Genomic DNA, 24377 nt, shown 5'->3' with positions numbered 1-24377 from the left:
CATCTCGCACTCCCATGCGCGACTACAGGACTTCACTAGAGCTGCCCCCATCCTCTGGAACTCTCTCCCACTGCCCATCAGACTTTCTCTCTTCTTCAACACCTTCAAACAAGCCTTCAAAAATCACCTCTTCAAGAAGGTCTACCCCACTTCACCGCTGTTCTTACTCTCTCTGCCGAGAACCTCTAAAGACAGCCCCCCTCATTTTGTGTCACCACCCCTCCCTTCTTGTGTATCATTCTTGATCATGCATGCTACCCACAGAATAATGTGAATTTAGATTATTGGGACTACTATTCCAGTGCATAATCTGGCATTGTGTATCTTATTGCTCATTACCTGTATTATGTCGTCTTTTACCCCTGTTATCATTGTCTGTAACCTTATTTATTGCCCAGTGCTGCATAATATGTTGGCGCTATATAAATCCAATGACTAATAATAATTATAATATTTCCAAATCCACACGCCACTTTTACTCAATCCCGGAAAAAAAACCCTGCAGTAGGTAATCCCTAGGCTGCCCTGAGCTCTGTATGTACCAAATTGCTACATTGCACAGGGCCATATTACTCCATGCTTCTAACAGGAACTTAACTCTGAATTTCCTCTCTGCTCTTAGCCACAGCATGATAACCTTTATAAAAAAAAAATCTTCAATACAATTTTTGGAACTAATGGAAAAAATAACGTTTTACTAGGTTTCGCTTTGTTTATTTGCAAGAAGCACTGAAAGCGGTTCTCAACTCAGAACTTCATCTCAGCTCTAACTGTGAGAAAACGCGGAAGAGACGCCGCAAGTGCTCAGAGTGAGGCGGCTGATTCCGCGTCTAGCATGGCATCTGGAGTGTTTAGGCACGCGTCCACTAGCGGGGCGGAACACGGAGAAACCGCCGCATGCCCAGCGGCGGAATCCGCGTCCGACGCGGCAGTCGGTAAGCATAGGCCTATTACTGACACAGTGGCTAAGCGAGGGGAAACCGCCGCATGCTCGGTTGGCGGTGCGGCTGGCCCCGCGCTCGAACAGGCTGACGCATTGCAAAGCATGTCTGGTGTGGCTGGGACTGATAGTCCACACAGGTTCAGAAGGACGCACGCGCGCGCGCGCTGAAAGGCAGAGCTTATATGACACTCAGAGGAGAGTCAGCTGACCAGGCCGGTCAGCTGACAAATCCATCTGTTCTCATTGGTCCAGCACTTAGGAGAGGCGCTGGGAAGCGCTGGTGTATATATACTGGGTGTTGGTCATTCCTCTGGTGTCTGGCGTTGCGATCACTACGTGGTAGCACTCAGACCTTGTCAGTATCTGTGTTTATTAGACCAGTTTCCAAGGTGTTGATGGCCAAGGATCTCACACCTTAGTCTAGGAAGTCTGTTATTATATGTATTATACTCTAGATCAGTTTCCAAGGTGTTGACGGCCAAGGAACTCACACCTTAGCTTAGGCATTGTTGATTATTTGTTATGACCTTCTGCTTTCCTGACCATTCTTCTGATCTCTGATTTTGTACCTTTGTCATTCTGATACTCTGTTGCCAAAACTCGGCTAGTCCCTGGATTCTGCATCTGCCTCCTGTCTCTGTACTTTATCTGTCCGTGTGTTTACGACCTGGCTTGTCCGACCTCGAAAACTATCTCTCCTGTTAGGAGATAGTTCACAGATCTGTCAGTGACACTTCTCCTTTGGTGTCACTCACGTTCTGTCCTTCCCATTCTCTGTCTGACTCCTCCCCTTGGAGAGTCCAGACTACGGAAGGAACCAGTTATCTGCTCCTGCACCTGTCTTCCAGGTGCGGTCCTCAAAGTATTACTGTTGCACCAAAACACTCTTATCTCTCAGGTGTCCAGAGGTTAGAGATATATCTGATTATCGGTGATACTGCAGATCATCAATAATCTGGTATATATCTGCATTCTCGGTGATACTGCAGATCACCGGTAATCAGATCCTCTCTGTGTTACACCGATCGTTACACTAACATATAAGGAACAGCATAATAACCTTCAAAGAAAAACATTTCTTTGTTACAGCTAATACAAATCCTGCAATGAATCTGCAGTTTGTCTACTTCTTGCTTTCATGGAAGCAGACATATTGTTAACATTCTGTGTTTACAAATGAACTCTCTGCCATGGTAGTCAGCTGACACAACTCAAGGATCAAATTACAACATGTGCTTAGTCACAGATGAGGGCCAATCAGGCAGGTGGTACATACAGGGTGTATTTCTATATGTTTTCCTTCTATCCAGTGCAACAGTTCAGGTCCCCTTTAAATACAGTTGACGTGCTTTATGATGCATTGTGGGCAGGGAGATACATAAATCTTGTATGTTAGCTATGTATTCATTGGAAATAACCATTCAGGTTTGGCAAGTCCAGACTCAATATTAGGCAATAATGCTGGAGAGGCAATGCCTACATTAAAAATGCATACTTACCAGTCACAGTCCTCGTCTCTTCAAGGCTTCCCCAACTCACCTTTATTGCTACATTCTGACAAGTGTCAGGCCCTTCTCCATGGCTCTCTCCCAGAACAGGAGACTGGGACATGTTGGAAAATTTAGTAATTATTGTTTTTATTTCTGCACTAATTATATCAACGGGGCGCTGAAATGAATCAAAGAGAAGCTGCCTATGGCTATGGGAATAATTCAGAAATGTTGGTAAACAGAGGCGTCAACAGAATAAAACACTGTAAAATCAGATTGAAAATGGTAGTGGTGGACTCACCTCCAGGTGTATGACACCGATAGTCAGTATTTCAACACAGTTTTAATTTAAGACATAAAAACTTTAAATTGCAACGCGTTTCGCAGGAATCTCCTGCTTCTTCAGGCAAAATAAAGTGTAAGTATCTGTGGCACAGTGCTTGGTGTCTCCCTGCCTATAGATATAGCTTGTAGTAAGTGCTAATCCCTTACCTAGCAGAGATACAACTGACTTGGAAATGGACCAGCTACAGGTGTAAAACGGAAGTCCCCCAATACAGGGAACCTTTAGGGAGGAACATGACTTGGTATGAAATATGATGGGGATATATTAAGGAAGGGGTGGTAATCACTGCATTTCTAGAGACGTGTTCATTTGTTTTGTTTCTTGCTTTCAGCTCAGCGCTCCCCAAAGTCCTGCAAGGTATAATGGGTTTATAAAGCACAATGGCAATAGCCCATATCAAGAGTCTCTTATCTGGAGCTTGAACCTTGAAGCAGTGAGCTGTTTATCAACAAGATGCACACCAAAGCTCCGAGTATAAAAATAGCTCCTGCTTTGAAGCATTTCAGAGAACAGCTAACGGGGAGCAGAGGCAGTATATAGTTAATTCTGCTGTATACTAAGCTCTTACCAAATATGGATAAAACGCAGGGAGTATGCAAAGAAGCAACCGTCATTCACAAAACACAGTGTCGTCACTCCAACCTACATCTAATTATCCTTTCAACAATAAAAGGAGAGAGAGAGAGGGAGAGAGAGACAAATATATAGATAGACAGGAAAATCAGAATCAGATACCTATTTACAGCCACTGGAGAAAATGCAGGGGGTGAAACGCTGCTAAATTAATCATATCCTACGAAAATGTGTTTTTCTCCCCTCCTCTTCTATAAGCGTGGGCTGAAAGATAAGTCAGAACTCAAAGGCAATGTTATTCAAATGAGGTATAATCATTCTTAGAATGAAAAGTGGAATACACTGCAGATGTCAATAGGCACGTCATTCATTCTCTGCTCAGCCCACAACCCTGTCGTCCTATTTTGTCTCCCTTCCAATGATTATATTCATTTAGGACAACCTATTGAAATTCTGAGACTCACCCCAAATCAGCATCAGCACCAGTAGCCCATCTACTCTTGCCTAGACATAATAGTGATCCTAACATAATCGTCTTACTATCCCCTTTGATGGCATCCTTAGAGAACAACTGGAATGTGACTAATCTTTCTATATATATAGGTCAAAGAGAAAAATATATATAAGGAATGAATTCTATATTGCCACAGGTCTAAACTGCTCCAGTGTTTGAAGGGAATATAGTATTTTCACGCCTGTCTCTGCGGTTCTCTCCAAATTGGGTACAGAATGTGATATTTGGCTCTTTGCAGCAATCTCTCTCTCTCTCTCCAGCTCCCCCTCCCGTTACTCTACCCCCTCCTTTCTCTTCTCTCTTGTGGCACAGCGTCATCGGTAAGAGTTGATGACGCTTGCCTGTAACAGCAGAGAGAGGCAGTTCCCTAACCATGCAACCCATTGATGATAAACTCCACTCTCAACTCACCCCCCCCCCCCCTCCCCGCGTCTCACCTGCCCACACACTCCTCAGTTACTATATAAGAGAGCCAACAGCTACAGTTCTTTAAACCAGAATCCAGATACAGTCATCAGGAAAACAGGAATACCACACTATCTGGGGGAAAGAGAAGAAGACAACCAGCGAAACGGAAGACGAAGACGGGAAGAGGAAAGCAGAACGGGGCTCTCTGGACTGACTCTCAATCAGCACCCCAGAGACCCCATCCAAAATGTATCGGTCTACGAAAGGTGCCTCAAAAGCAAGAAGAGACCAGATTAATGCAGAGATCCGAAACTTGAAAGATCTCCTTCCCATCTCTGAAGGCGACAAAGTGCGGCTATCTTATCTCCACATCATGTCCCTTGCCTGCATATATACCAGGAAGTCAGTTTTCTTCTCAAGAGGTAAGGCTGGACAGATGTTGGCATCTTAATTAAGTTTAAGAGAGACTTAATATCATCTTCTGTTTAAATGTATCTATGATTAAAGAACTGCCTGTATAAGAATGTTAGTGTTGCTGCCCTGTTATTGCTAGTGGGGTTTTGACAACTTGTAGTGGAAATGTGTAAATACTCTTTATAAAGCTAGATTAATGATGTTAAGTGTTAGCCAAACCCAACGTCAGGGGAGTTTGTTTGAGTCTTGTAGCCTTTGTCCATGGTGCTGAAATATAGAACAGTCTGTTCTGTCCCTCTCCAGGGTCCTGAAAATTAGATTCCAAATCATTCTGAACGTCTGTGTATATAGAACAACTAGTCCTTAGCACTGCTGCACTGGATCTTAAGAAACAAATCATTAACCATTATACTCTATGTCTATGTAACAGGTCAGCAAATTAATGAGTTAGAAGGTCTACTTTCGAGCCAGGACCTACAAGATTTTGTCCACAACCTCCCTGGATTCCTACTGACCTATACAAGTGAAGGAAAGCTGATCTATGTGTCAGAAAACGTGACTGATCATCTGGGACATTCAATGGTGAGTCAACGCTGCTTTTATGAATGCATGCCTTCTGCCCGCAGATCTAATGCGGTTTTATGCGTAGCATGACAGTAGAAGCTAAATATAGAGAATATTGTTAAACATCTGAGTTTAATTCATATAGACGTACCTATTCTGAGACTGAATAACATTAGTTAATATAGTGAGACTTCAGGTCCAAGTAAATCTTATTAAAACTGCAGAATGGATCAGTGACCACAAAATAGCTAATATATTGTTGCTTGGTTTTATTCAAACAGGTTGATCTGGTTGCTCAAGGAGACAGCATATATGATATCATCGACCCTTCAGATCATTTTGTCATGAGGAATCAGCTGGCTCTCCCCTCCTCACTTGATAGTGGTAAGTATCCACTCCTCCAAATATTACAACTTACTCGTCTTTCTTAATCGTTGCCCCTAAGTAAGGGTCTAAAACAGAAGTAATTGTATTTCTGCCTTTATAACTGTTGGAAATGCTAGATTTACTGATAGTCTAACAATATATTAGATGTTATGGAAATTGCTGTAAGATACATTCAACAAGTAGATTAAATCTGTATGGTCTGTCTTTTCATTTTCAGATAGAATGTTCAGATGCAGATTCAACACTTCAAAGACAGCCAGGAGGCAAAGTGCGGGTAACAAGATGGTCCTGATACGAGGCAGGTTCCAGCCCTCCCCACCTGGCACTTACTGGTCATCGAACCCAATCTTCACAGCCTTCTGCATCCCTCTCGACCCAAAGCCCAGAATAACGAATAACCACTTCCTAATGGACTTCTTTGAGTGTTATCATGCCAAGAGCCTTACAGTGCTGGATGCTTCAGACAGGTACGGTATTTGCCATATATACTATATGGTGCTATCTTTTCTTGGACTAGCTTGAGTCATGTGTGTTCTTAATTTACAGCAGTAGGCGTGAAATGATCATACTTATATTCTTCCTCTTTCCTTTTAGCTCACAGCTGCATTTGGGTTATGAGAAGAAAGATATGATCTCCAAGTCATGGTACTCCATAATTCACCCTGAAGACCTTGCCCAGCTCTCCGCACAACATTACAAACTATGTAAGTTGATATTTGTAGTTTACCAAAGCCCTAGTCAATAAACTAAGAAACATTTCACGTTTGCCTACGTTCCCTTGAAATACCCAATCAGGTTCATGACTTTTTTTTTTTCATTTCTTGATCCTGATTGGGCATCTGATGAAAAAATGGGCAAAGGTGAATTGTTCTTCTCATTAATGATGAAGTGTTAGGACAGTTAAGAACTACAGAAACTCTTGTTAAAGACTTCAGTCATGGACAAAGTCAGAGAACAGAACTACAATTAATAACCAATAACATAAGTGAAAACCTGCCCTCTCCCCCAGGATCGCCATATTAGGCTAGACTCAGGGAGGTGCTAAAGCTTTGCCACCCAATCAAACACTGCATATTCACTTTAACCCTTTGCACACTAAAAGCCTTTTAACCCTTTGCACATTTTGTACAAATACTTTTTTTGCCCACAATAAAAGCATTGTTAGTATTGTCCAAAACTGGTCTCTGCTTATAAGTATCAGACCCTTATAGGAACGTGAATACAAATTAACATAAGGACAGAATAAGATCTGTGAGAAGGTTTATTGAAAAAAGGATAAGGGGACAAGTAAACACACAGTGACAGTGTAGAGAAGAGAGAGCTCTGAAGATAAAAACACAGCAAGGAAAAAAAAGCCTAGGATGTATTCTAGTCATTCCTCAGTAACTGTAATTCCACTAACATCCTGTTCTTTCTTTCTGCAGTAAGCGACTCAAGTGAATGTAGAGCAGAAGTGGTATTACGTCTGCTGAGAAAAGATCTCCAGTGGACTTGGGTGTACACCCTTTTGCTTCTTGAAAACACTGACACTCCAATCACCTCCTACAACTATGTTTTAAGGTAAGGACTTATACTAATAAGGACTTATACTTATATATCAACTGCCAATAATCTGATGCATGACATAATTTGTAGCCAGTGTTTCTAAACAGTGCTTGTCTTCTTTCCGCAGTGAGGCGGAAGCCTGGTGCTTAAAGCAACAGCTGACTACAGAGGAGTCTCCACTTACCTTCTCTGTGAGCGGCACTTCATCATACCAAGAGACTCTTTTGTCCCCAGGAGCCCTTTCCAGCCCAGATCAAGTCTTCACACCTCTTGCGAACACACCAACAAGTATTACTCAATCCTTCGAGTTCTCAGAGCCTGTGGCAGTCAGCCCAGAAGATCCAATCTTGTGCCAAAGTGCTGCACCACTTATGGAAGACACTGCCAGCGAAGGCCAAGCCGAGAATCAGTCTCTCTTCAGTCTATACCAATCAGCACCATACGATCAGAGCTTTAGAAGAGAACAAAGTGGAGCAGCACCCCCCAAAGACTTTACCTGTACTCCACCATACACACCACACCAGAACTGTACTTTCCTTTTTGGGGCTTCAGAAAGTGCCCCACAAACATCTTCTGAACAGGACTCAACTACATTAAATCCTGAACTGTACTACTCTTACTGCAGCTCCCTCTATGAGAAGCTGCCTCCAACTCCAGATAGTCCTGGGGAGGGTGGAGATTGCACAGTCATGACTGTACCTGAAATTCCTGGCCCTCTCTTTGTGGATATGCCAATGCTTCCAGAGGGGATAGTGACCCCTGAAACTTCACCCATTAATCAAGTAATCTTCAGGTATTCAGAACAAGAGAAGAATGAGATAGACCTATTGGTCAAGCAAATTGGCTCACTGGCCAATGTATTTAACACTGTGGCTGCTAAAGATCTTCCATGCTCTGAGAGCATGGTTTTGAGTAGCCATGGACTGGCATGCCGAAGTGTTTCTCTTCCTGCCAGTCTTCCAGATGCAGATTCTTCTCCAAACTTTCCTCGTTCCTGGAAGAGCATCGACCTCTCTCTTTTCTTGACATGTCAAGAGCAAACTCTCCCTGCCGGTAACCATCCGGTTTGCAGCCTTTTCAAAGACTTCCCTGACTCTCCACCTTTTGGAACCATGGGGTCTCCTTGCAGCCCCTTAGAAGAGGATGAAGTAGGAGAAGACCTCTCCGTATCTCCATCCATGATTACGAACGTGACGACTGACCTGTCGCCAGAAGAATGTAACTTCTTAGAGGAACTGATGTCCTACAAAACAGACCTTGAGGCAGGTGCCTCAGAGATTCAATGTGACCGGTTTAATGATGAGTTGTATCAACTCCAGATTCAGTTGCAAGACGGCTTCCAGCAAGGTGAGCTGTTAGTAGTTATAGAAGTACGCTTTGATCAATGTTTGAGAACTAAAGAAATAGATATTCAGATGGCAGGCCCATATTATGCATGAATATTATCTACTAAACTGAAGTTTTCAACAAACTCCTCAAACAACTAAACTATAGTCAATGCAGCTTAAGTGTTAAAGCTAGGAAAACTTAAAAACTACTGTGTTGCTGACTGAAAATGACTAAAATAATGTACTAAATCTCTCTCTCTCTCTCTCTTTATTCTTTCCTACAGATGGAAGCGGAAAACCTTCGTTTTAAAATAAGTCTGTGACTTGCTTCGATATGTATGGCATATTGTCATATCCAGAGCAGATTTTTTCCTGCCTTATTAAGAACAATAGATGACGCACAAAATGGGAGAGAAAACGACTTTTTGCGTCGTCCATCTCTCCCGTTCATCGCTGAACTCTTTAATTCCCTGTTTCTCTTTCATTCCTCTACTCCTTTTGACAAAAATGTGTGCATGTTTACATGATTCAAGATATCTCTTTTGTTTTCATTTGAAAATGACAGTGAAAAAAATAATGACCCATCCTTCAAAAGTTAACATTGTGTGTTTAGAGCAAATTCATGAAACTTCAGAAAAAACATCTGTCAGATGTCGATCTATATTTCAAAAAAGTGTAAAAAAATATATACATATATTTTGAGTGAACAAAAAAAAACATTTGTTTAAACAAAGAAATGGGATGGGTCATTGTTCATGAAAAAAATGTTGTACAACATGTCTATTTATACAAAAAAGAGTTTGCAGAACTGAATAGAAAGAGAAAACAGGTTTGTTGAGAAAGTTGTAAGTAGTCTTACATAAAACAAAAAATGTATTCACTCGTAGTGAAACTAAAAAATGATGTAGGGTATTTATTTTTGCCTGAAAAGTTCATAAAGTTGAATGATTAAAGTCTTAAGAATTTTAGCAAATGGAATGTCTTAAACTGTAGAGATTAAGGTCAATCGACCTTGAAATATTTAAGTAAATTCAGGTTCTACAAAGCCTTGTACTGTACCAAAAGTCAATAAGTGTAACTTTACTAATGTGCTATTCCGTACTAGGACACAAAGACAATTAAAAAACACCTGGACCTAGAGGAATATGAGGCTGCCATATTTATTTCCTTTTAAGCAATACCTGGCAGTTTTGGCTGCAGTATTATCTTCAGTTAAAATCTGATCTGCATGCTTGATCAACAGCACAGCCAGGTAATTGGTGTTGTCTAAAAGGAAATTAATATGGCAACCACCATGCCCCTTTCAGTTCAGGTGTCCTTTAAATCACTAAATTATCGGCAATTATTGTCCTTGTTCTAGTAAACTTTAAAAATCTATGAGTGCCATAGACTAAAATGAATAAACCAACCTTGCATTAACATTTTTCTCCTTCAGTCACATCTCACAACTCATAACAGTAACAACGTCCAGAAAGATTAATGTAGATCTGCTAGCATTTGTAATCCATATCAGTTTTTCTTTATGAAATGACTGCTCTATCCCCCTCTTGCTACCATCTATTCATTAAGGAAATTAAACCTAACACATATTTTGAATTGAACTGAAGTGATGTTAATATTCATACCACAAATATAGAAATACAGAAATCACATGCAGAGGAGGTTGACAGGTATTGTACATTCATATAGAAATGTCTGTACAGTTGCCATGTCCTGTCCCCTTATGAGTGAATGTAAACATTTACTGCTAAACTGTCAGATATTCAGAGAAGTCCCCCTTTGGCTTTTGTGCAGTACGGGTTAGCACCTATACAAATGTAAAAGAAACAAAAAATCAAAAACAATCAAAAATTTCTACAAACTATATAGGGATTACATTAATCCCCACCGGAAAAAAAAATGTAATGTAACAGTCATTATGAAGTGACATTGGGCCTGAATTATCAAGATGCACAAAGAAAATTGGAGCAACATTGGATCATTTAACCAGAACAAATGCAATCGTTATTTTGAATGGTTGCCCTGAGCAACTACATCCCTTTGCTTTCATTTTTTTATTTGTCTTGACAAATCATGGCCAAAACATCATTTGACGTCTTATTATGGTACACCCCTAAGTTGTATATGCATTGTCTAACGCAAGGGTGATCTGTATTCTTTGCTCATTGACCACATGTAAACTCCTTTATCGAATGTATTTGATGAAGAAAAGGAAAAAAATGAAAAAAAAGTGGACATCAACCTGAGGAAAAAAAATAATGTACTACTGCTAAAATAATGCATATGGGGAAATTTGGTACACAGCTAATCGGTGCCTTTTGAATTAAAATATATTTATTTTTTGAATTATTGCACCTTTAAAAAAAACAAAAAAACAAATGAGATTGAGTTTTAAACACAGTCTCTGCATAAAATGTGATAACAGTGCTTAATAAAAAGCAAAGTAAAATAAAGTATATATGTATCAAAATTATGGTGCTGTGGAGTGCCATAAAAGATGACGTAGGATTTTGCTACGATTTAAGTATAAGGATATTTTTTCCTGAACTGTTGTTTTTCAAAAGTTTGAGAGAAACGGTGAAAAAAAAAATTATAAAAAAAATATATGAACTGTACATTTATATATATATACGTATTTATAATTTTCTAACGTGTATGGCAAAATGATTTGTGTTGGGCTGGTGATGTAAAGTCCTGGTCTTGTACAAAGTTTTTTTTATGGTTATGGTAAAGAAATCTATAAATGAACATGTGTCAAGTGTGTTTTACTCTACGAGCTGGCAACTAATATTGGCCTGAGGAGGAGGGGCTTATGCACATTAACTGGGGGTTCACATGGAGTAGGTAACCAATATGAAGGAGGGAAGGGGGGTGCTAATGTAGATAGAGGAGATCTGTTGCATATTGGCATTGCTGCTTCACTATAGCAGGATGCTTCTGAACAAGGGTGGGGGAGGTTGCAAAAAATGAAAGAGGGTGTTCTTTACCTTGGGGGATGGTATGTAAAAGAAGAAGAAGGGATGTGGTGCCATGCATGGAAGAGATCTGCGGCACATGGAGTAGGGTTTGCTGTTTAATAAAGAGGGAAGATGTAGTGCCATAAAGAAAGGCTGCTGTACAAGGAATGAAGGTAAATGTGAGATTCATTAAATAAGAGGATGCTGCACATGGAAGGTGGGGGAGATGCACATAAAAGAGGTTGGGGAGTTCACATGATGGTTGGCCTAGGAGGCTCATGCCTGGATCTGCCTTCCAGGACAATCATCCTGTGTGACTATTAATGACTTGCAATGTCTATGCAGATGCAGTGTTCTGACTCAGCTGCCTGCATGTCTGTATTAGTACACTCAGAACTACCAAGACCAGGAATTCAGCTTGACACTCCACCATCTGGCAAAGCCCAGAAAATCATCACCCAAGGGGAAGGCGGCACATAGATGAGGAAACCTGCTGCTCATAAACAGGTGCTTCACGTGGAATGAAGTCTGCACAATAAAAGGTGGGTTGCTGCACATGGAAGAAGGGGCCTTCCTGCAGATAGAATAAAAGGTTCCACATGAAATGGAGAGGGACAATGCTAGAGGCTGTACATGATGGTTGGCACATGGAATGGGAGTTACAGCTGCACAAAAAAGGAGGCTTTCTTAGGCAGAAGGAATCATCTACAGAATGCGGTTGGTTCTCGAGGAAGGGGGGGGGGCAGAAGGAGAGGATTGGTGCTTATAGGAGGATCTGCACAAGGAAGAAGGAGATTGGTGCTCTTAGAGGAGATCTACACATGGAAGATGCTTATGGGGGGGGGGGGGGTTACACTTAAAAAAGGTAGGATTCTACACATGGAAGAGAAAAGGTGATAATCGTGGTAGAATCTACACATGGAAAAGGCAGGTTGGTGCTCATGGGGGAAATCTGCACATGGAAGAGGAAGGTTGGTGCTCCTGATGATCATGGGGGATGAACACATGGAATAAGGAGGTTGGTACTCGTGGGGGATCTACACATGAAAAAGGTAGGCTAGTGGTCATGGGGGATCTCCGCGTGGAAGAGGGAGGCTGGTGGTCATGGGGGATCTCCACATGGAAGAGGGAGGCTGGTGGTCATAGGGGATCTTTCCATGGAAGAGGGAGGCTGGTGGTCATGGGGCATCTCCACGTGGAAGAGGGAGGCTGGTGGGCATAGAGGATCTCCACATGGAAGAGGGAGGCTGGTGGGCATAGGGGATCTCCACATGGAAGAGGGAGGCTGGTGGGCATAGGGGATCTCCACATGGAAGAGGTAGGCTGATGGTCATGGGGGATCTCCACATGGAAGAGGGAGGTGGTGGTCATGGGGCATCTCCACATGGAAGAGGGAGGCTGGTGGTCATGGGGGATCTCCACATGGAAGAGGGAGGTGGTGGTCATAGGGGATCTCTACATGGAAGAGGGAGGCTGGTGGTCATAGGGGATCTCCACATGGAAGAGGGAGGCTGGTGGTCATGGGGGATCTCCACATGGAAGAGGTAGGCTGGTGGTCATGGGGGATCTCCACATGGAAGAGGGAGGTGGTGGTCATAGGGAATCTCCACATGGAAGAGGGAAGCTGGTGGTCATAGGGGATCTCCACATGGATGAGGGAGGCTGGTGATCATGGGGGATCTCCACATGGAAGAGGTAGGCTGGTGGTCATAGGGGATCTCCACATGGAAGAGGTAGGCTGGTGGTCATGGGGGATCTCCACATGGAAAAGGTAGGCTGGTGGTCATGGGGGATCTCCACATGGAAGAGGGAGGTGGTGGTCATAGGGGATCTCCACATGGAAGAGGGAGGCTGGTGGTCATAGGGGATCTCTACATGGAAGAGGGAGGCTGGTGGTCATAGGGGATCTCCACATGGAAGAGGTAGGGCGATTGAGCAAAGAGGAAGGAGGAGAGTGAACGCCTACCTATAACATAGCCGCCGGGAGATTTAGGCTCAGGGGAAGGCCGATAAACGGCTCACCCTGCTAATGCACAAGTCCCGGCGGCGTTAATTCCTATTCCGCCTCCAGGCCACCATGGATAGTGGGAGAAAGACGTAATTCTGCTGCCAGGCCAAATTACAGTGCTCTTGTAGTGATTTGTGCTCCGTCTTCTCACGGCACCCAAATCAGTCACTGAGCGCTGCTATAGCCGTACTTCCTATTACAGTCTATGGTGGCGCCACTTGCACTCAAATCTCCTGCGCTTTTTTTTAACGCGCTCCGAGTGAACACCTTTTGCATTTTTTTCCCTATTTAAAGGGAATCTGAAGTGAAAGGAATACAGAGGTTCCTTTCTTCATTGCTATATGAGCAATGCCAGTTACTTGGCAGTCATGCGGAGCTTTAGATGTTTTGGGCAGGAAACACACTTGTCCTAGCGTTTCTGTGTACGATTGTGTTTGCATTCACATATACCGAGCGTGATTTTCTGAGTTTGTTCATGATTTTCTGGATTACAGTGAAATACATTGTAATCAGGAACATGCACATCATGTGAAATGAAGCAGAAATGTCCATTTTGAAATAGTGGGGAAAAACGTGAATAGGACACAAACAAAGGCAAACAATATGTGATTTCGAAGCAGGCCGTTGAGTTTAGTGACCAGTGTGGTAATGCATATTTTACCACGAGGCCAAACGTGCAAATACAAAGAGTAAGATCCCTGCCTAAGGCCTGGATCCCTCTACAAAATGCTATCGCTAATCGCAATCACTAGCGTTTTGTATGAGCGTTTTGTAAGCCATTTCATGGCGATTTTGGTAGCGATTTTAAAAAGTGTAAGGTTTTTGCAAGCGATTGCTAGCGTTTTAAATTACTGCACACTGTAAAAAAATTAAAATTAATTGAAAGGACCAGTTAGAATTAAAAACGCGAATTGCTGCGCAAAGTCGCTCTGTGTAGGTTTTGACGAGCGATTACGCCAGCGTTTACATACGTTACATTGCAGAAACGCTAACGCTAAAAATGCTGCATGTCCTGCATTTGCGATTTTGGTAATCGCAATCGCTCCAGTGGAATTTGGCCCATCCATTAACATTAGCTGAGCGTTTAGGGAAATCGCTAGCGTTTTGAATCGCTCCCTAAACGCTCACAAAATTGCTCTAGTGGGTTCCAACCCTTAGAGTCACACACCCGCAACAACAAACATACAGCCAGTGGAGTCACACCAGAGTATCTGAGCTGCATGCTCATTCTAGATCAGTGACTTCAAGTATTGGAGGCAAAGTATCAGTCAGATTGTAAGCTGGCAAGGGCATCTCATCCTTGTGTCTTGGAATTTGTTATTCATTTCATGGCTTGCACTCTGTTATACATTTTATTCACATCATGTTTCATCTGTCATGGTAATCACCAGTTCTGTATTATCTACCAGTGTCCATGTTTGATGTATATCATTGTCTGCATCATTAGGTACCCCTTGTTTGTTTTCCTGCTTTGTACAGCATCACAGAATATGTTGGCGCTTTGCAACTGCCATTGTTTATTAGCGAAATAATATGGCAGCCTCCATATCACCTAGCTCAATGGGCTATGGCACTTGTTTGGGGATTGTTGCAATTTAGACCCACCTGTATGTACTATAGCAGTGAATGAGGCAGGTCATTTTAGTGTGGCGCCTAGGAATATGGGCACCGCCAATGTGTAATTTGGGTGCCGACAATAGCCGGAGCCCAAATTATAGTGTTAAGCGTAGGCAGGGGTGTAACTAGAAATCACTGGGCCCCCCGGCAAAATTTTGGATGCCCCCCTCGCTTTCTGCACAAGTAAACTGAGAACCAATGTTATTCAGTTGGCTAGTGCACACTTGAATGTGTTTTCCCCGTGCAGATAAAAACAGACAGCAGTGCAGCACTACAGGCATTTTCTCTATCAATTGCAGTACATTAGCTTCTGTGATAAAACATGCATGTTTCCACACATACAGACATACATGGGGCTTGATTCACTAAACCGTGGTAACTGATATCATGGTTGCGCTGCGTGCGTTATAGCGCGCATAACATTTTTTGTGCGCAATCGTGAATTTTCGCACACAATTTCATTTTCGCACACATTTTTGCAAAAATTTGCAATTATGCTTGTAAAACGTTAAGCATGTTATAACGCAGGCATAATGCTAGCGCGACCGTGATATCAGTTATCACGGTTTAGTGAATCAAGCCCATGGTGTGCAGACGGACGCACACAGAAAACGGACGAGTGGGCTCCCAGCCTCAGCTTATTACACACACTCTGTCCATCTCTGATGGAGCAGAACTAGCTCTGCAGACTCCTCCAGCATCCCTACAATACACAGCACTTGGGGAGAGGTAGAGAGATTGGGGGCTGGGCGCTGTACACAAGAGCCTGCTGCACACTGAAAAGGGACTGTTACAAATATTTGTAGGATTGATTCCTTATCAGTATCTGAGCAGATGCAGTCATTAGAACAATTGTGCAGAGAGTAGAAAGTTTTTTTCTCTCCGTGCCCTTAGTTTTCAGTCTCTCAACACAGGGAAAAGAAACTTTCTCCCCCCACGGGGCCCCCTGTAGCTTTTGGGCCCCCCTGCCACTGCATTCCTTGCAGGGACTATTGTTACGACCATGGGCATAGGGGCTAGATTATGGATTTGGTCAGGGTTAGAATTAGTGTAGATACAGGAGCCTTAGGGCCCTTGAACACTTAATGTGTTGGTGTGCGTTAGTACGCATTGGTGCGCGCTTTTCTATAGCAATGCATTGTGAAAAAGACTTCAGTTAAAACTTGTATAGTGGGAACTGTGCCATAGGAAAATAATTTGGTGAGAATAAAAGCTTCTGAACTAGTAGCTGCAGCTCCAAATAAATATACATTTCCATTTCTAATTTTTCTGGAAAAATATTAGTTTAAAGAGGAACTCCAATGAAAATAATATAATAAAAAGTGCTTCATTTTTACAATAATTATGTATAAATGATTTAGTCAGTGTTTTCCCATTGTGAAATCTTTCCTCTCCCTGATTTACATTCTGACATTTATCACATGGTGAAATTTTTACTGCTGGCAGGTGATGTCAGTGGAAGGAGATTCTGCTTGCTTTTTTTGGCAGTTATTTCCCACAATGCAATGAGGTTCACAGACAGGAAACTGTCAGGACCATGGTCATGACATCACACTGTGGGAGGGGTTTCACCACAAAATCAGCCATGCAGACCCCCCTGATGATCCGTTTGAAAAAAAGGAATAGATTTCTCATGGGAAAGGGGGTATCAGCTACTGATTGGGATGAAGTTCAATTCTTGGTTACGGTTTCTCTTTAAATCACACCTTAATTGATATGGAGACTGACATTTCCTTTTAAACAGTGTAGATTACCTGGCTGCCCTGCTGACCTATTAAAGAGAAACCGAGGTGGGTTTGAAGAATGTTATTTGCATACAGAGGCTGGATCTGCCTATACTGCCCAGCCTCTGTTGCTATCCCAAACCCCCCTAAGGTCCTCCTGCACTCTGCAATCCCTCATAAATCACAGCCACGCTGCTGACACACAGCTTGTCAGAGCTGGCTGTGTTTATCTCTATAGTGTCAGTCTGCTGCTCTCCCCGCCTCCTGCAGAACTCCAGTACCCACCTGCATCCCTTCCCTCCCTGCTGATTGGAGGGAAGGGACGGGGGCAGGGACCGGAGCTATGCAGGAGGTGGGGGAGCAGCCAATACTGACACTACAGATGTAAACACAGCCTCACAGCACGGCTGTGATTTATGAGGGATTGCAGAGTGCAGGAGGGCCTTAGGGGGGTTTGGGATAGCAACAGAGGCTGGGCTGTATAGGCAGATCCAGCCTCTGTATGCAGATAACATTCTTTAAACACACCTCGGGTTCTCTTTAAGCTTCATACACAGGTCCCGGATAGGTCCTCTGGCAGGTTCCCTTGGGTGGCACTGCAAGGCCCACACTGTACAGAGGCCTGCAGACTAGCGATATGTTCTGTTGCTATGTGGCAGAGAGGAGAGCTGACGGAGTGATACACAGTGGGCGGGAGGAGTGAACAATTCCCTCAGTCAAATCGATATATGCCAGGCAGACCACTGGCCAAGGGGGTTGGGGCTGCTGCACCCATGCTGGATTCTCAGCAGAGGCGGTCATTATCGGCCATCTCAACTGAGTTTCATCTAGAGCAGTGGTCCTCAAACTAAGGCCCATGGGCCGAATGTAGCCCCGAGGCTTCTTTTTACCCCCCCCCCCCCCCACACACACACACAAAATGTATTACTTATAAATGCGGTATGCTGCATCTTTAAATATTGGTGGCCCGTATATAGAATAGCAGTTCTGGCACCACCCATCCACATGGAAGCCAGAAAGCAGTCATTTGCTGGCTTCTGGGTAACTGGGTGGAGGGGATAACTTGTAACCAGCAGAATCACATATATTTTGGTCAGTGCTGTGCAGGAATGTTATGGTTTCTTTGCAAAGGGGAAATGGAGGATTGCACTGCATATGTTTCTACAGAGATCGTGTGTGTGTATGGGTGAGATTGTGCTGCAGGCTTCTGTAGGCCATTGGGTGACATTATAGCTCACATATGACTTGCTATGTTAGGGTCACGATATTTGCACTGTGTTGGTGGCATAATAGCTGCACATGGTGGGTTGGGGGGATACTATCTGCACATGCTGTGTTGGTGGCATAATAGCTGCACATGCTGTGTTGGTGGCATAATAGCTGCACATGCTGTGTTGAGGGGCATACTATCTGCACATGCTGTGTTGAGGGGCATACTATCTGCACATGCTGTGTTGGGGGACATACTATCTGCACATGCTGTGTTGGGGGGCATACTATCTGCACATGCTATTTTGGGGGGCATACTATCTGCACATGCTGTGTTGGTGGCATAATAGCTGCACATGCTGTGTTGGGGGGGGGGGGGGCATACTATCTGCACATGCTGTGTTGAGGGGCATACTATCTGCACATGCTGCAGTGGAGTGCATACTATCTGCACATGCTGCAGTGGAGTGCATACTATCTGCACATGCTGTGGTGGGGGACATACTATGGCCTGGTGCACACCAGAGGAGTTTTTCTGAGCGTTTTGAGTTTTTATATCTGCTGCTAATGTTATCCTATGTGTCTGTGCACACTGGAGCAATGAGGTTTTGTAAAAAAAAACCCATAGCATTACATTGGGAAGAGGTTTTAGAGGTTTCAAAAGCCAATGTAATGCTATGGGTTTTTTTTTTTACAAAACCTCATTGCTCCAGTATGCACAGACACATAGGATAACATTAGCAGCAGATTTAAAAACTCAAAACACTCAGAAAAACTCCTCTGGTGTGCACCAGGCCTATCTGCACATGCTGTAGTGGAGTGCATACTATCTGCACATGCTGTGGTGGGGGGCATACTATCTGCACATGCTGTGGTGGGGGGGGGGGGACACTATCTGCACATGCTGTGTTGGGGGGCATACTATCTGCACATGCTGTGTTGGGGGGCATACTATCTGCACATGCTGTGTTGGGGGGGGCATACTATCTGCACATGCTGTGTTGGGGGACATACTATCTGCACATGCTGTGTTGGGGGGGGCATACTATCTGCACATGCTGTGTTGGGGGACATACTATCTGCACATGCTGTGTTGGGGGGGGGGGGGGACACTATCTGCACATGCTGTGTTGGGGGGCATACTATCTGCACATGCTGTGTTGGGGGGCATACTATCTGCACATGCTGTGTTGGGGGGCATACTATCTGCACATGCTGTGTTGGGGGGGCATACTATCTGCACATGCTGTGTTGGGGGACATACTATCTGCACATGCTGTGTTGGGGGGCATACTATCTGCACATGCTGTGTTGGGGGACATACTATCTGCACATGCTGTGTTGGGGGGGCATACTATCTGCACATGCTGTGTTGGGGGGCATACTATCTGCACATGCTGTGTTGGGGGGCATACTATCTGCACATGCTGTGTTGGGGGGGCATACTATCTGCACATGCTGTGTTGGGGGACATACTATCTGCACATGCTGTGTTGGGGGGCATACTATCTGCACATGCTATGTTGGGGGGCATACTATCTGCACATGCTGTGTTGGTGGCATAATAGCTGCACATGCTGTGTTGGGGGGCATACTATCTGCACATGCTGTGTTGGGGGGGGGGACACTATCTGCACATGCTGTGTTGGGGGACATACTATCTGCACATGCTGTGTTGGGGGGCATACTATCTGCACATGCTATGTTGGGGGGGCATACTATCTGCACATGCTGTGTTGGTGGCATAATAGCTGCACATGCTGTGTTGGGGGGCATACTATCTGCACATGCTGTGTTGGGGGACATACTATCTGCACATGCTGTGTTGGGGGGCATACTATCTGCGCATGCTGTGTTGGGGGGCATACTATCTGCACATGCTGTGTTGGTGGCATAATAGCTGCACATGCTGTGTTGGGGGGGCATACTATCTGCACATGCTGTGTTGGGGGGGCATACTATCTGCACATGCTGTGTTGGGGGGCATACTATCTGCACATGCTGTGTTGGGGGGCATACTATCTGCACATGCTGTGTTGGGGGGCATACTATCTGCACATGCTGTGTTGGGGGGGCATACTATCTGCACATGCTGTGTTGGGGGACATACTATCTGCACATGCTGTGTTGGGGGGCATACTATCTGCACATGCTATGTTGGGGGGCATACTATCTGCACATGCTGTGTTGGTGGCATAATAGCTGCACATGCTGTGTTGGGGGGCATACTATCTGCACATGCTGTGTTGGGGGGGGGGGGACACTATCTGCACATGCTGTGTTGGGGGACATACTATCTGCACATGCTGTGTTGGGGGACATACTATCTGCACATGCTGTGTTGGGGGGCATACTATCTGCACATGCTGTGTTGGTGGCATACTATCTGCACATGCTGTGTTGGGGGGCATACTATCTGCACATGCTGTGTTGGGGGACATACTATCTGCACATGCTGCAGTGGAGTGCATACTATCTGCACATGCTGTGTTGGGGGGCATACTATCTGCACATGCTGTGTTGGGGGGCATACTATCTGCACATGCTGTGTTGGGGGACATACTATCTGCACATGCTGCAGTGGAGTGCATACTATCTGCACATGCTGTGTTGGGGGGCATACTATCTGCACATGCTGTGTTGGGGGGCATACTATCTGCACATGCTGCAGTGGAGTGCATACTATCTGCACATGCTGTGTTGGGGGGCATACTATCTGCACATGCTGTGTTGGGGGGCATACTATCTGCACATGCTGTGTTGGGGGGCATACTATCTGCACATGCTGTGTTGGGGGACATACTATCTGCACATGCTGCAGTGGAGTGCATACTATCTGCACATGCTGTGTTGGGGGGCATACTATCTGCACATGCTGTGTTGGGGGGCATACTATCTGCACATGCTGTGTTGGGGGACATACTATCTGCACATGCTGCAGTGGAGTGCATACTATCTGCACATGCTGTGTTGGGGGGCATACTATCTGCACATGCTGTGTTGGGGGGCATACTATCTGCACATGCTGTGTTGGGGGACATACTATCTGCACATGCTGCAGTGGAGTGCATACTATCTGCACATGCTGTGTTGGGGGGCATACTATCTGCACATGCTGTGTTGGGGGGCATACTATCTGCACATGCTGCAGTGGAGTGCATACTATCTGCACATGCTGTGTTGGGGGGCATACTATCTGCACATGCTGTGTTGGGGGGCATACTATCTGCACATGCTGTGTTGGGGGGCATACTATCTGCACATGCTGTGTTGGGGGACATACTATCTGCACATGCTGCAGTGGAGTGCATACTATCTGCACATGCTGTGTTGGGGGGCATACTATCTGCACATGCTGTGTTGGGGGGCATACTATCTGCACATGCTGTGTTGGGGGACATACTATCTGCACATGCTGCAGTGGAGTGCATACTATCTGCACATGCTGTGTTGGGGGACATACTATCTGCACATGCTGTGTTGGGGGGGCATACTATCTGCACATGCTGTGTTGGGGGGCATACTATCTGCACATGCTGTGTTGGGGGGCATAATACCCGCACATATTGGGCTTGATTCTCTAAACCGTGATAACTCAAATATTGCACCCCATCAAAGATCACACCTTATGAAAAGATAGCACACCTTGTCAGAGTTAATGTGCCTTATCAGAGTAGCATAGCGAGCGCTACGAACTTATGCCTGCTAATTGGCAATGACGAGAGCTCCACTCATCCTGCCGTGAGCCCCTGTGGGTTTGTAGCGCTCACTATGCTACTATCTTAAAGGCGTGTTAACTTTGATAAGGTGCGATATCCTTGATAAGGTGTGATTTCTCTTCATAAGGTGTGATATCTTTTCATAAGTTGTGATATTTGAGTTATCACGGTTTCGTGAATCAAGCCCTTTGTGTTGGTGGGCATACTATCTGCACATACAGTACTGTGTTGGGGGGGGGGGGGGGGTACTGTCTGTACATGCTGTGTTGGGAGGGATACTGTCTGTACATGATGTGTTGGGAAAGATACTGTCTGCACATGCTGTGTTGGGCAGCATAACAACTGCTCTGGTTAAAAGGGAGACATGAGGGCTGCCCATGTTAATAGGCGTTGTCTCCAATACCTAGGCTCAATGTAATGGTTTTCTACATCATTTTATGTATGCTCTGCCCCCCCCCCCCCAAGCAGTCTGAAGTATGTTGACCCAGCCCTTGACCGAAAAAGTATGGGGACCCCTGATCTAGAGTTAAAGTGAATGGGAACCGCATTAAAAAAAAATGAAGCAAATACTTACCTAAGGAGAGGGAAGGCTCTGGGTCGTATAGAGCCTTCCGTCTCCTCTCTTGGTGCCCTCTATCCTGTGCTGGCTCCCCCCCGTTTCAATCCCCTGCCGAAAGGGTATTTGGAAGTCTTCTGGAGCCGTGTCCTCCCGAAGACGTGCGGCTCCATACTGCACAGGCGTGAGCGTGCAAGAGAGCGTGCTTGCGCAGGCGCAGTACAAGGCCGCCCTTCTTCAGGAGCACTCGGACTCCCTGAAGACTTCTGAAGCCTCCTACGGCCGGGTAAAGCAGTATTTGACTAATTTAGTCAAATACTGCTACCGGGTGAGCCAGCACTGGAACGAGGGGACCAGGAGAGGAGCGGGAAGGCTCTATAGGACCCAGAGCCTTCCCTTTCCTTGGGTAAGTATCTGTCTCGTTTTTTTTAAATGCGGTTCCCATTCACTTTAACCATCTCAGCCCGCTGGGATTTTTCACCTTATGCATCAGAGCAATTTTCACCTCCCATTCATTCGCTAATAACTTTATCACTACTTATCACAATTTATTGATCTATATCTTGTTTTTTCCGCCACTAATTAGGCTTTCTTTGGGTGGTACATTTTGCTAAGAATTATTTTTTTATAAATGCATTTTAACAGGATTAATAAGAAAAAATTCATTATTTCTCAGTTTTCGGCCATTATAGCTTTAAAATAATCCACACTACCATAATTAAAAACTATGTCATTTATGACACCATTTAAATGTTGTTCCTATCACAATGTATGGTGCCAATATTTTATTTGGAAATAAAGGTGCATTTTTTACGTTTTGCGTCCATCACTATTTACAAGCTTATAATTTAAAAAAATGTTCGTAGAATACCCCCTTCAAAAGCATATTTAAAAAGTTCAGACCCTTGGGTAACTATTTGTTATTTTTTTTAATTGCAATTTTTTTCCCATTAAAAATTTTATTTGGGTTATATTTTGGTGTGGGAAATAAACAGTTAATTTTTAAAGTTATTATATGTGCAAATTGTATTGTAAAAAATATGTAGATGTAGTTTTACTATTTGGCCACAAGATGGCCACCTTGAGTCATATGCAATTCACTTTTTCACCTTAGTTTTCTCCTAGGTGATATTTTTGAACTTGTCAATAAAATGCATTTTAAGCCACCAGAAAGCAAGAAAATACTCAAAAATTGTAACAAGAATTTTTTTTCCCTGTAAAGATTATTATGCTGTTGCTTATCTTTTAGAGATGAGATGAAGTTCTGAGTTCAGGTCCATTTTAACATCAGAGATTCTTTATCACCTGTGACAACCTTCCTAATCTCTGAGGTTTTTGCTAACATGGATGGGTAAGGAGCCATTTAAAACAGTCTAAATATTATTTTGTATATTATTCAGGTTTACTTGACCACCCTGGTGGTGATCCCGAGCTACGCTGGGGATAGCTGCTGGCAGCTCTATGCAGAGTATAGCGTGCAGCAGGCGCTTTTACTCACCTCCCGGGGAATCCAGACATCGGTAGCCGTTCTCCTTCCTGTCCTCAGAGGCTCTAACTCACTCTGGTAAGATTGCGGTCATTGATCTCACCAAAGAGTTACAGCACCACCCAGAGGATGTAGGTAAAATTGCAGCGCTGGAGCCCAAGGAGGTGAGTCAAAGCAGGGGCTGCTGCAGATTCTGGCGGAGTTGATTTATTTCCAATTTTAGGGTCTGAAAAGTTTTAAAAGGACAATATATTGACACAGAAGGGGAGGACATAAATCCTTGAGTGCCACTTAACTTTATCCTCCAGGCTTGTCACCCCAGGCAGTCAATTGCCCAAAGCAGTCCCCGAGTAAAGCCTGGTGCACACTTCAAGTTCTGATTGGCCTATCAGTGACCACTTCCATGTAGTATGAAGCCAACAGATTTTGGATACTGAACAGATTGGGTAGGTAAGATCTCATACTACATGGAAGTGGTAACATTGGCCAGTCATTGGCCAATATAAATTTGATGTGCATATGTACCTTCAAACTAGGGACACTTTAGTACTCCAGCTGGATTTGTAGCTGTGACCATACCAAGCGCAAT

General features: G+C 44.1%; 1 protein-coding gene across 1 annotated transcript; it reads left to right on the top strand.

The window, feature by feature from the left end:
* Positions 1-4374: 4374 nt before the first annotated feature.
* Positions 4375-11166, top strand: NPAS4 (neuronal PAS domain protein 4). The gene is made up of 8 exons (XM_068261637.1): positions 4375-4696; positions 5119-5270; positions 5534-5636; positions 5857-6106; positions 6234-6343; positions 7064-7199; positions 7312-8531; positions 8797-11166. The coding sequence occupies exons 1-8, from the start codon at positions 4522-4524 to the stop codon at positions 8820-8822; spliced, it is 2172 nt and encodes a 723-aa protein (XP_068117738.1). The 5' UTR covers positions 4375-4521; the 3' UTR covers positions 8823-11166.
* Positions 11167-24377: the final 13211 nt, after the last annotated feature.

This window comes from Hyperolius riggenbachi, chromosome 11, assembly GCF_040937935.1.
Source record: "Hyperolius riggenbachi isolate aHypRig1 chromosome 11, aHypRig1.pri, whole genome shotgun sequence".
NCBI classification, from domain to species: Eukaryota; Metazoa; Chordata; class Amphibia; order Anura; family Hyperoliidae; genus Hyperolius; species Hyperolius riggenbachi.
Note: the sequence above shows the minus strand (reverse complement) of the source record. Positions and strands in the feature narration are given on the sequence as shown.